The sequence below is a fragment of the Hippoglossus hippoglossus genome, chromosome 12 (genome assembly GCF_009819705.1).
Source record: "Hippoglossus hippoglossus isolate fHipHip1 chromosome 12, fHipHip1.pri, whole genome shotgun sequence".
Lineage (NCBI taxonomy): Eukaryota > Metazoa > Chordata > Actinopteri > Pleuronectiformes > Pleuronectidae > Hippoglossus > Hippoglossus hippoglossus.
The window spans coordinates 2,027,470-2,040,651 of NC_047162.1; the positions used below are offsets into that span (position 1 = coordinate 2,027,470).

Genomic DNA, 13,182 nt, shown 5'->3' on the forward strand with positions numbered 1-13,182 from the left:
CACTCAGCTAACAGCCTTCCCCTGTGCTGATTGATCCTCTGCTCTCCCAGCCTCCACACCTCCACATACTGATTCGATTTTGGTGGTCAAAGCTCACTATGTAGCTTACTCACATGTGCACAAATGTACCATCATTTTTTGGGCCATGACTCAAGAAAGAAAGAATTATTATGCTAATTATAACACAACATACCATATTACCATATTTTGCAGACCTGTATGACTGCAAGGTTTGTGTGTGTCTGTGTGTCGTCAATAAAAGGTCACTGACACAGCAGGTACTGAAAAACCGAGCTAGCTCCCACGTGTTGTGACAGCAGAGTGACTGTGATCTTACAACCACTGAAATCTACTCAGTTCATCTTTGTGTCAAACTGAACATTTACGCCAAAGCTAACAAACCTAACCCAAACTTCCCCGACTTCTTCACAAAGCCAAAAGCATGTTCTGTGAGGCCACGCTGAACTTAACCTTTGACCAAAAGGTTTGTGCCAAATTTAAAGAAATTCCCTCAAGAACATATTGCATTCACCTGAAATGCACAGACCACCTGACGACATAATGCTGACACCAATGAAATGGTCTCTAATTATATCGCTCTTCCTAGTATTGTGACTCTTTACAGTAGAATAGAGACATTAACTCATTCACACACACATTCATACAGTGCATCTGCTGTATGTGCAGCACTTTCTCTGTCATTCATCACTCACATGCTGCTGGAACAGCCACCAGGGACAATCCGTATCTTGCCCAAGGACACTTTGGCTCACGTAAAGGCACAGACTGAGATTGAACTGCCAACTCTCTGCTCAGTGGACCATGAGGGAGTTTTTTTTCTCTCCACAGTCGCCAAACTGTTTGCTCTTGTGGGAGCTGTAGAGTTTCTCTATAACTTTGCAAGATCCCAACCTTGTGCCTTGAGATAATGTATGTTATGATTCAGGGCTATACAAATAAAATTGACTTGAAATGGACAACCGCAAACATTTTTGATCAAATAAGCGAATGGCAAGAAATGCTCACACATTTTCCTAAATCATGATCAGGACAAATCGACCAAAGTATCTCCCCCTTCTCAGTATCATGTAAACCTTTTCATTAATTATTTTCTTTCTGCTTGTTTAATATAAATTCAAGTTAATGTCATTTTGCCCTCAGGAGGTTCTGTAATATATCCCCACACTCCTGGGAACCTTTAGAAACACCGAAGACAAGCGTTCTGCAGTGTTTGTCCCGCCTCCATGACGTGGGAGCGTCCTGTCCTTCTTTCACTGTTGAGCAAAAACAGTGCAGACACCTGCTTCTCCATTCGTTAGTGAGTCACAGGGACTGCAGGTAGCAGCTAAATGACACACCTCATCACTCCAACTCAACCACAGGGCTGCTGCTATTTACTGCGACTGGATTGTGCTGCTGTCTTGGGACAAATAGACGAGGACAACTTAACTCAAAACAGACACACACTCCTCCATGGAGATTGAAAGCATGGTGGCAAACAGTGCTCTTATTAAAGCCCGGGAAGGTAAGAGTTCATTTAAGAAAACTTTAAAAACCTTAATAATTTATCAGAAGCGATTCGAACGTTCAGTTTCTCAGCTCAGACGTCATGTGATGAGAATGTTAAAGGATGACAACTGCTCAGTGTCATCACATAATCTTTGTCAGGAGCCCAGAGGTCAATGCTGCCTTTGCAGTTGTGTTTTGGTAGGATGATTTGAGGACAGTGAGCCAACAAGGTGCTGAATGATGAGGGATGATGAAACTGATCACAACTGCTGACTTCTAGGTCTCTGTTATGAATCCATGCAAATGTTGGTGTCATTTTTTTCCACAGCATTTAGTTTTTTTTTTACATTTGTAGTTTCTGTCCCTGTTTATCTTCTGTGAACACTGCACGTCCTGTGGGGTCTTCTGAACAAAAGCCAAGTCGAAAGCAGCACAGTCAAACCCTGTAGGAGAAAAAATCTCAGTCCTCATTTAAAGTGAAATGTTAAAATGTGCCGATACCTTTGACTTGACGTAGATGTAATCTTCCGGTGGTATCTTTGTGGCCATCTAAAGATGAAAGTTGCAGAGTAATGCGGTCCCACAGGCTTTGCTTACCTGTTCCCAGAGCTATTATTAGCTCATTCACTGTCGTTGAACCTGCTATTGTTTGAAACCTGAAGGGCCGGGCGCACGCATGTACGTGTGCATGTTTATGAAACATTGCAGATGTGTGTCTGAGTTATTCTTCATTACTTAGGTCATGTGTTTTTTTTTTTACAATATCACAACATATTTTCATATCCGCTGTCTGTCTGCCTGTGTGTGTCTGTCTGTGTGTATCTGTCTGTCTGTGTGTTTGTCTGTCTGTGTGTATCTGTCTGTGTGTATCTGTGTCTGTGTGTTTGTCTGTCTGTGTGTATCTGTCTGTCTGTGTGTTTGTCTGTCTGTGTGTGTATGTGTGTGTCTGTCTGCGTGTGTTTGTGTATATCTGTGTGTCTGTCTGTCTGTCTGTCTGTCTGTCTGTCTGTGTGTGTGTGTGTGTCTGTCTGTGTGTATCTGTGTGTCTGTGTGTGTCTGTGTGTGTCTGTGTGTGTCTGTGTGTGTGTGTGTGTCTGTCTGTGTGTCTGCTTGCAGGTGGAAGGAGTAAAGGCAGAAGCTGGAAATGGAGAGACATGCTTCGCTTTCCTCACATCAGTCAGTGTGTGGACCTGGCCATGAACATTGGTATGTGCACCAATGCACTTCTGTTTGTTTTGTACTTCTGTTATCATCACATGATCAGTTTTATTGCATGATTACACCACACGTTTTATTTTTTTCATATAGAACGAGACTATCACAGTCTATGTGTGAAGCAGCCTATTGGCAAGAAACTTTTCCAGCTCTTCTGTCGGAGTCGTCCTGATGTGCAGAACTACATGTCCCTCCTGGATGCTCTGGTACATTTTCAACTACGGAGACTTTCGTGGCAAATAGCATTTATAGGATTTGTACTATAGGAAATACAGAGAAACATAGAGATATGATATGAGAACATTTCAGAACACAATTACTTACAATTACAAAAAGCCAAAATACACCAAACCAAAAAATCGACACTTTATCCTTTTCACCAGAAATGGTGACAAGGCTGTGAAACAAATGTAAGGCAACAGAAAGCCTTTTAATTGAAAGTGTGCCCAGTGTAATAGAATATGCGCAGGGATTAATTTGTTTCTAGCGTGGCCACGCACCAGTACACTTCATTACTGGATTACCGAGCGGGGAGGAAGTAGTATAAGGAAACATTTGATCAAATAATTTGCAGCCAGCATAAAGGAGGTTGTCACATAAGGCTTAAACTGGACTTTCCTGGAGAGACTGGTTCACAAGACAAAAAGAGTAACAATTTACAATGTGACTAACAAAAGTTTTAATTTGATACTGCATTGGAAAATTCTGTTCTAAATTAAATTCAAAAGAGAACATGGGTCTGAGACTTGCATTCATCTGTGAATTTCTGAATCTGTATTAAAATAAACATCTACAAAAAGAAGTGGCCAACATTTGGATGAAGCATCAAAATGATAATATTCTGCAGGAAAAAGTTACATAAAGGACGTGTTTTGTTGCGATAAGCTCCATGAAAAGATATGTTGAGTTCTGAAGTCGTTACATTTGAAGCAGAGTGTCTGATGTTAGTCAAGTGTGTGATGTGATAAGTGCAAACGTTTGTGCTGTGTATTCAGACTCTGTTTCCGTAAATGTTTATCTTTTTCTTCTTTGTCACTTTTTAGGACATTTTTGACACAAAGTCGGACAATGAGAGAAGAGAGTTTGGCATCAGCATCATTCAGAGATTCCTCACGAGTCAGGTGTGACAACGGCATGATGTCACATGTCTTTACTAGATATTTATGTTTATGAACATGGTTTATCTCCACAATAACTTACCAAAGTATCAATTAGCTGGATATTAACGTAACAAAGTATCATTAAAAATTGGCATTCAGCTTCCAGAGTATCAATACTATTAACTTGGTCTTCCTTGTGCTTTCAGTCGAATCAGTGTGTACCCACAGTGCTGAGCCATGAACAGAGAAGCATCCAGAGACTGCAGCTGGATCCCTGTCAGGACGTCTTCCATGACTGCAGGGAGTGAGTCCACACACACTCCCTGTGCTGTTGTGTACACGTGCCTGTGATTTTTAGGGTATAATGACTTAACTCTCTATTTCATGGATCAGAGACCTACACAAACACCTGAGTGGAGAGGCCTTCACACAATACCAGGGGAGCATGTTCTTTGACCGTTTTCTGCAGTGGAAGATGTTGGAGAGGTCAGTGTGTGTGTGTGTGTGTGTGTGTGTGTGTGTGTGTGTGTGTGTGTGTGTGTGTGTGTGTGTGTGTGTGTGTGTGTGTGTGTGTGTGTGTGTGTGTGTGTGTGTGTGTGTGTGTGTGTGTGTGTGTGTTCACCCACCAGAGGAAGCATGACACAGAACACACTGTGTGTGGTTGTGCATGTGGCTGGTTCATCCGCTTGCAGTTGATGAACTCCACTGTAATTACTGTTGATTCTGTGCCGCATTTAGCTCACAGATCTTCTTCAGATTTTGTGTGAATGAAAACAAACCGTCCTTTTTCTTTAAGGGAGCCCATCAGCAAGCACAAATTCAGACAGTACAGACTTCTGGGGAAAGGCGGGTTTGGAGAGGTAAGTCACAGTCACGTCACTTTAACTACAACATCACTCTCTGTTATGGATTTCAGGGTCTGTTCACCCCAATCAAAAAACATGCTCTCATTTAAATCTGGTGGCATCTACAAATTAAGAGAGCGTATGCTTCATCTGTCCCTAATTTGAAATGTCTGCTTTTGAAAAAAAAAATATGAGAAAAATGATCAACTTTACTTCTACTTTATGTTAATCAGAAGGCCACAATCAAACAGTCATGGAATCCTCAGATTTAACAGACTACAGTTATAAACGGTTCAGAAAGACAGCTCACGGAAAATATAAATTGAGGTAAAATCAAGAAAGGCTCTGAGATCAAATGTTGTCTTAAGAAGGAACTGAGAAGTTACAGAGTCAGCTGACCTGATAGCCCGCCTTCAAACACACCAACCCTTCACCCTGTACCAGAACCCCTGTTAATCTACACAGTGACTGTCCATGGAGTCCAAGAAAACTGTTTTTTTTATTAGGGGATGTCATTTTCATTACAGTTCACAGACCTGTGCAGCAGCACTGTCTGCTCTCTATGTGAGAAAATCAATAAACTCCCACATTACTTTCTGAGTCCGTGCACTTGGTGACTCTGGAGGAACTCTGTCAAGTCTGAGAAAATCTTTTAATTTCCCCCAAACTTTCAACAAGGAGCCTGCGCTACAAGCTGGACAGTATCTAACCTCAGGAAGCTGCCATTTTTCTTTTCCAACATCATTTTCTCAGCAGATTTGACTCTGCCAACGGTCCCCAAGACAAATTTGCCACAATGTTAGTGCCTCTGTTTTCTCTCCAGGTGTGGGCTTGTCAGGTGCGAGCCACAGGAATGATGTACGCTTGCAAAAAGCTGGAGAAGACCCATGTGAAGAAGCGGCGAGGGGAGGCCATGGCTCTCAATGAGAAACAGATACTGCAAGGATTGGTCAGTCGATTTGTGGTGAGATTACAACACTTGTGTTCTGGCTGTTGGATCCTTTACCCTTTTGCCTGCTTGTTTTTTATATGATATACACTAAGCTTTCAAACCCACATTTGGAAGGATGAGTCTGATTCTAAAGCACTGGAAGGTCAAGGCCAATTTCTTTGTTTCTGTAGTAAATTTAAGAGATTTGTGTTTACATTACATTACATTTCATTTAGCCGACGCTTTTATCCAAAGCGACTTACAATAAGTGCATTCAACCATGAGGGTACAAACCCAGAACAACAAGAATCAAGAAAGTACAATTTGCTTCAAGAAAGCCAAACTACAAAAGGCTATAAGTATGTGCCATTTAAGTGCTACTAAATTGTTAGTTTAAACTTTTAGTCAAGGTATAGTCGGAAGAGATGTGTTTTTAGTTTGCGGCGGAGGATGTATAGACTTTCTGCCGTCCTGATGTCATTGGGGAGCTCATTCCACCATTTAGGAGCCAGGACAGCAAACAGTCGTGATTTTGTTGAGTGTTTAGCTCGCAGTGAGGGAGCAACAAGCCGATTGGCTGATGCAGAGCTGAGTGAACGGGCTGGGGTGTAAGGTTTGACCATGTCCCGGATGTAGACTGGACCCGATCCATTCACAGCACGGTACGCAAGTACTAATGTTTTGAAGCGGAGGCGGGCAGCCACTGGTAACCAGTGAAGGGAGCAGAGGAGCGTAGTAGTGTGAGTGAATTTAGGTAGGTTAAAAACCAGTCGAGCTGCTGCATTCTGCATGAGCTGCAGTGGTCGGATGGCACTAGCAGGTAGACCTGCCAGGAGGGAGTTACAATAGTCTAGGTGTGAGATGACCAGAGCCTGGACCAGAACCTGCGCCGCCTTCTGATTGAGGAGGGGACGTATTCTCCTGATGTTGTGCAGCATGAATCTACAGGAACGGGTTGTTGCAGTAATGTTGGCAGTAAGGGAGAGTTGACTGTCGAGTGTCACACCCAGGTTCCTAGCAGTCTGGGTGGGGGCTAACACGGAGTTTAAGAAGTGATGAATACAAGATAATACTACAGACTTTAATTCCTGGTATTTACATGTAGAACAAACGTGGACCCTCCATTTTTACCTAGGAGCCATGGGGGTGCTGTTTTCGCCCCTGTCCGTTGGCTTGTTTGTTTGTCAGCAGTATAACACAAAAACTACAGATAAACAGATTTCAACAAAACTTGGTGGAAAGATGGGACAAGGGATACAGAAATAACCTAAATGTTGGTGCGGATGGAGACAAAGGGGTGGATCCAGGACTTAGTTATTCTTTCACTTTTCTTTGACTGACATTTTTCGGTCACAGTATGTACTCTACTGTGTGTGTCACTCTAGAAAAAGTAAGGGATCAGGTAAAGATAATCTTTAAATAACATAAAATAAAATATAAACATTAAATATTTGGTTGCTTTCAAGACCTGCATCAAGCCTGCGTCCTACTGACATCACCAAAGTGCTGCATGCTTCATTAGTGATGCTTTATCTGCAGCCCCTTCAGTTCCTGTTTGTTTGGCGGGCGTTCTCCCATCAGTCTCCTCTTCAGGAAGTGACCTGCTGCTCTGATTGGTTAAATGTCTGGGATTCTTTATCCACACTCCCATCACTTTGGTAAAGCTTCATGTAGGTCTCAAGAGGAGCTTCACAGGTGAATCTCAAGAGTAAAACTAAGAGTCGACGCTCACAGGTGAATCTAAAGGTTAAAACTAAGAGTCGACGCTCAGAGCTAATTGATGTTGGAACATTCAATCTAAAAGACAACGCCTTGGCAACAAGTTTGACCTGTCAGTCATGTGTACCGATGTTTTCGCCTATTAAAAAATGGGTGGGTTCAAACAACAAAAGCTATTGCAATACCAGAGAATATAATCTATTGCCTTTGTCTCCTCACCCCTGGACTTATATACATGCACCAGTCGATCCTCAGCTTCTTGACATTTTAACTGTTGCAGAACGCTGCTGCTTGCATTTTAACCAAAACCAAGCATAGGGCTCATAGCTCTCCAATTCTTAACTTGACTGCAAGTTAAATTAATGATTGATTTTGAGATTTATTTATAACTTTTAAAGGTCACAACAGTCTGGCCCCCAGTAATATTACAGGGCTGCTATTAGTATGCTTGAAATGCCACGGAATGAACTGTTTTTGCTAACAACGGCGAGCTGGCTAACGTAAACATTGTTCCTGTGCAACTGGAATGCTATCCGCTCGGGTTGTTCAGGTGTGATGTCATTCCGAGGGCCAAGCTCTGAGCTGTGATGGAACACAAAGTAATCTACTCTTGCTAGTAGTTCCAGTGAGCAGGCTTCTGCCTCGAGGACATCGACTCTCTAGAATTCCTTGTTGACTTGCCAGCACTTTACCTGTTTTTAAATCATTGCATTTATCATATTTTTATAGGAAAGCCTTTTAATACCAGATTTTTACACATTTTTTAAAATATATTTTAACATGTAGATAACATCTATTTATAAAAAAAAAAATTGTGTTTTTAATAATGCATTTTGTAAAGAGCATTGTGCTGTAGAAATAAAGTTTATATAATAATGTTCTTTAATTCATATTATTATTTAAATATATTATTTATATTTTACTGTGACCCTTATCAAGCCTAATTGTACTTGTCCATGCACTTTCTCTCGGCCTCTGTTAAGGTGAACCTGGCTTATGCTTATGAGACCAAGCACGCCCTCTGTATGGTTCTGACCATGATGAGCGGTGGGGACTTGAAGTATCACATTTATAACATCGGAGTTCCCGGCCTGGAGAGAGACAGAGTATGTTTCTACGCTGCAGAAGTCTGCTGTGGTTTGATGCACCTTCATCAGAAGTCAATATTATACAGGTCAGTGTATTTCCACATTGGCACTGCTTAATGCCACATGTTGTGTTCAGTCGGTGACTGAGTCATAATGTGTTTTCATCCGGTGTTACAGAGATCTGAAACCAGAAAACATTCTGCTGGATGACAACGGTAAGTACAGCCACAGTAAACACCCTTTGTTTGTTCTGGAGTGTAACTCAATGACTAATGCTCAATAATAACCTTGCAACAGATCACATTCCAAGCTGTGCAGGTGGAACATGATGACATGTTTCAGAGCACCTTCTCATGGGGCTATTTTTAACTATAATCCGACTCAATTACGAAATTGACAATAGTTCAAGTTTGGCCAGAAAATCACTTGGCCAATCAGATTCCGGATGCATCTACCAAGGAGGAAGCAGTTGATGGTATTTTGACAAGAGTACAAACCGAAGAAGGTTGGGGAAGTGAAAGCCAGAGGGAATCAGGTGTGGTGTCTATTTTAAGAACCTCAGCAACTGTGGAAACCACCTTTCTATGAGATGCCTTAGAGTTTACACATTCTCAAAAGTCAGAGCCCTGAACACACAGGTTGTATTCGTGCTAAGAACCAGCACACACCCCCGCCTCACACCACAGTGTAGCTGGAGGGGAGGGATGCAGCAATTGACAGGGTGAAAAGGGAAAGTGCGTCACAACAGCAGGAATCTCAACCACGAAACCAGCTCAGTGGATTCTTTTGTACTTGTTCCATGAAGGACACATCCGCATCTCTGACCTGGGCCTGGCTGTGAGGCTCTCCGAGGGGAGTCTGGTGCGAGGAAGGGTGGGCACGCTGGGCTACATGGGTACGTATAAGAAACTCACATTGTTGAAGTCCACCCTAAGTCCCATGAGGACCCTGAGTCTGGAGGTTTCCATCTGAGTAAAAGAGCTCAGAGGCTGATTTCACTGAACAAGAGCCAGGATAGAAGCTGTGTTAGACTGCCATGTTTTTACTGTGTACAAAAAAACCAAACTCTTCCAGAGATAAAAGCCAAGCTCCAGAATTTATTTTTCATCTCCAGCAATCACAGTGAAATGTTTGTAATAATTGAGCAGTCAGTCTAAAGCATTCAGGAAACCTACTGTGTATCAGTTGATAAACGATGAATGATCAATTAAATGGGTGGAAATTGGACATGTTCAAAAAAATTCATAAAAAAGCTGATTAGACTAATGAAACTAGAAAGAAATCAAACAGAATTGTCACATTTCCATCTTCTTTTCCACCGTTGGTTTTGACTGGTGTTCTTTTAACCACCTCATCTCGTTGTGTCCTCTTCTACTGCATTTGGTTTAATGGCACCGTCTGCGTCTTATCTTCAACTCCTAACGTTCACAAAAGAGCAATGTGGGATAGAGACACAAATCTTGCGGGCGGCGGGTTGTCCTCTAACTAGAAGGTCGACGGTTTAATCCCAATCTTCTCTTTTCCCCATGCTGAAGTGTCCTTGGGCAAGATGCTGAACCCTAAATTGACCCTGACGACTGTGCTGTTCTCATTGCTGCCCTAGATGCAATGTATAACTCAGGGTTAGGGTTAGGGTTGCAGTGTAAAGCCCTTTGAGTGGAACTAGAAAAGCTCTACATAATAAATGCACATCATTTACCCAATTAATGAGCATTTTCTTTTTACAATTAAAAAAAAAAAAAAATGTCTGTAGAATTATTTGTATTACATTAATATACATTTGGAGGGAAACCACCTGGTTGTGATGCATTCATTTCCTCTGACCTTGCTAAAACCAAATATGTATAAAACTATTTAACGATTACTGTAACTGTTGCACATAGGATGAAGGTGACAAAACATAGTAATGACCCTAAAACATTGTCATTACACCTGATGATGAAATATTTTATCTTCAAGGTTTTCTGCACTCTTCATGAACAAATATGCAATGACTGTGTATGCTGCAAAACAATTAACAGATAATGAAATGCATGTTATCCACATGATGTTTTAACTCCCTAGTAAACCTCTCTGGAACAGTCTCCTGCAAAACTATAGGTTTTGGGCAGATTTGGGTAGAGCTGCGAGAAAAGGAATGACTAGATAAATAGAGCTTCCATCTTATTTAACCTTGTTTTACTGCTGGTTATTTTCTGAAAGGTTTTACAGTATCAAAATGAAGAAGGACGTGCAGCTCGTGTTGTGCGTTCAGAGCAGCAGTTTGACTCAGTTTGGGGGCGGTGCAAACAGAAAGCTGAACAGTTTGAATCACAGTCTGTTTCTTCTGAAGACTTAGTTTTCTTTGGAATTAAGTTGTCTTTTCTTTCCAGTTTCAACTTTAGCATTCAAATCCTTTTTCCTGCAGTTGTAGTAGTAACATATTAACAAATAACAAATAACAGTCCGGACTAAAGCTAAACTAAATATGAACAGATTTAGTGACTGAGACTTATTTTGAAGGTCTAATGGTGAACAAGGCCCGGTGATGGAAACCTGCAGACTATATAGACTGAAAATACACCTCCTGCAAGTACAAGTGTGCAACTGCCACGCTGGCTGCAGCAGAGCAGACAGTTTATTAATCTGAATAACGATTTCAGCTCCTGAGGTGATCGGCCACGATCATTATGGGATGAGTGCAGACTGGTGGGGCCTCGGCTGTCTGATTTACGAAATGACCTCAGGGCAGCCGCCGTTCAAATCCCGAGGAGAGAATCCAGGTACCTCAGAGATGGAGCGACGCATTCAGACGCAGCAGGAGGAATATAGTGTCAAGTTCGGCAGGGAGGCGAAAGAATTCTGCTCCTTGGTGGGTGCTCAGAAATCATCAGAGCTGCTCAACTGACAGCTTTCACAGCTCAAAACTCAATCAAGTGCAAATACAACTTTCTTTAAGCTATAACACTAACCAGGTATCCTTCCCTCTTGTGCTGTAGCTGCTGACCAAGGACCCAAGGCAGAGGTTGGGCTGCCAGGGGTCAAAGGGGAGAGCAGTCCAGTCACATCCTTTCTTCCAAAAAATCAACTTCAGGATGCTGGAGGCGGGACTCGTCGAGCCTCCGTTTAAACCTGATGTAAGTACCCCAACCCTGATTGGTTTAGACACAAGTCATATTCACATGGGCAGTGACAGGAGAAGCATTCAGATACATTATGCAACAATAACACAACAACACAGTGCAAATTATAAGTAGTATTTCTATTCAAATGCACTTTTTATTGTGATAAAACACAATTGGATTTGGTACAACTTTCTAACAAGCCACTCTTTTAGGGGAATGAATAACATTTTGTCTTACTGGTTCATCATTGTCTAATAATTGCCTCAGAAGTTTCTTAAATTGTGATGCTTAGTAATAGTAATAATAATTATAATAATAACACAGAAACTATAGACAGGGTTTTGGAATTTCCATAGGAATTCCATCTAAACCCTGAATCTTATTTAATTGTGAGTTAATACCTAATTAAGTAATTATTATAAATGCCTAGTCCCTCATAAAGACATAAATACTTTTGCTGGTTTAGATCCACCAACATAATTCACTTTGTCTTACTAGTTCTCTAATTCTGGCATCAAAGACCAGAATAAATGTATGAACTGTAGTTTAAATCACAAAATATATGGGGCGACGTAATAGCTGAATGATGAGGGTGCACACCCCTTGAGGAGGAGGAGGACCCCAGTTCGACTTCCTGTCAGTCGGACCATATACAATGTGTGTCTCCCCTACTCTGTTCCTAACCTTTTCACCGCTCAAAAAAGGCTTAAAGAACAAAAAAACCTATGTATATATTTTTCTTGTACAGTGGTGTCCACTGTATCTTTTAACTGTTTGAGGTGGTCCTAACTCAAAATGTATATTGGGCATTTTGATCCATAATAATCGTAGTCGAAGTTCAACATGGATTCAAATCTATGCAAAACAACCAGTGATTATGGCTCTGAATTTGTAGAGTAGGTTTAGATGAGCTTGAATAAATGTGGGTGTAGGTTGCAGTGAATAAAAGGTTTATAACAGTGATTGTTTGTCACTCCTCCAGCCCAGACAGGTGTACTGCAGTGATGTGCAGGACATTGAAGAGTTTTCTACAGTGAAGGGAGTCTCTCTGGACCGAACGGACGATGACTTCTACGCCAAGTTCAACACAGGCAGCAATCCTATAACCTGGCAAAATGAGGTGTGTTCATTTCCCACACACATCATATTATCAATCTTTTTTTTTTTTTTAAAAGCAGAGTTAAGATGTATCTGTTGTCCCTGTAGATAATGGAGACAGGATGTTTTAAGGAGCTGAATGTTTTCGGCGCAGTTGGAACCCGAAGCCTAGACCTGGACTGGTCCCAGGCCCCTGACAGCCCCAAACGCAGCCTGCTGAAGCGAATCTTCCGCAGACACGTAAGAAGTCAGCTCACTGCTTATCCAACTGTGTGTATACAGCTGTTTGTGAAAGTGGAACATTTCTCTCCCTCTCTCCTCCAACAGCCTGCTTCGGACTCGTCGGACGAAAGCAAACAGAGCTTGGTGCCCGAGGAAACCTACATGAAGTCCGGACTTCTCAGCACCGCCCTCTGAGGACTGTCACAGCAGAAACTACTGGAAAAGACATTGACAACAACCAGCATCCATCACTGTAGCAGCCAAGGACCATGGGAGTAGTCCTCTTCTTCCCTTTAAATCCAAGCATAACATCGCCCCTCCCCCCACCCCACCCTTTTTTAGAGCTACATT

General features: G+C 41.9%; 1 protein-coding gene across 1 annotated transcript; it reads left to right on the top strand.

Moving 5' to 3' along the window:
* Positions 1 to 1,401: 1,401 nt before the first annotated feature.
* LOC117771903 (G protein-coupled receptor kinase 5-like) lies at positions 1,402 to 13,182 on the top strand. Its single transcript, XM_034602792.1, has 16 exons — positions 1,402 to 1,525; positions 2,626 to 2,715; positions 2,818 to 2,930; positions 3,768 to 3,845; positions 4,031 to 4,128; positions 4,218 to 4,310; positions 4,621 to 4,684; positions 5,493 to 5,633; positions 8,303 to 8,493; positions 8,585 to 8,622; positions 9,213 to 9,302; positions 11,050 to 11,258; positions 11,386 to 11,523; positions 12,494 to 12,631; positions 12,718 to 12,849; positions 12,937 to 13,182. The coding sequence occupies exons 1-16, from the start codon at positions 1,474 to 1,476 to the stop codon at positions 13,024 to 13,026; spliced, it is 1,755 nt and encodes a 584-aa protein (XP_034458683.1). The 5' UTR covers positions 1,402 to 1,473; the 3' UTR covers positions 13,027 to 13,182.

Bases quoted from the DNA above. Each gene is read 5' to 3' on its own strand.
- LOC117771903 (XM_034602792.1), top strand. From the start codon at position 1,474: ATGGAGATTGAAAGCATGGTGGCAAACAGTGCTCTTATTAAAGCCCGG. The intron at 2,716-2,817 runs GTATGTGCACCA...TTTTTCATATAG, and splicing joins GGACCTGGCCATGAACATTG to AACGAGACTATCACAGTCTA. The intron at 2,931-3,767 runs GTACATTTTCAA...GTCACTTTTTAG, and splicing joins TGTCCCTCCTGGATGCTCTG to GACATTTTTGACACAAAGTC.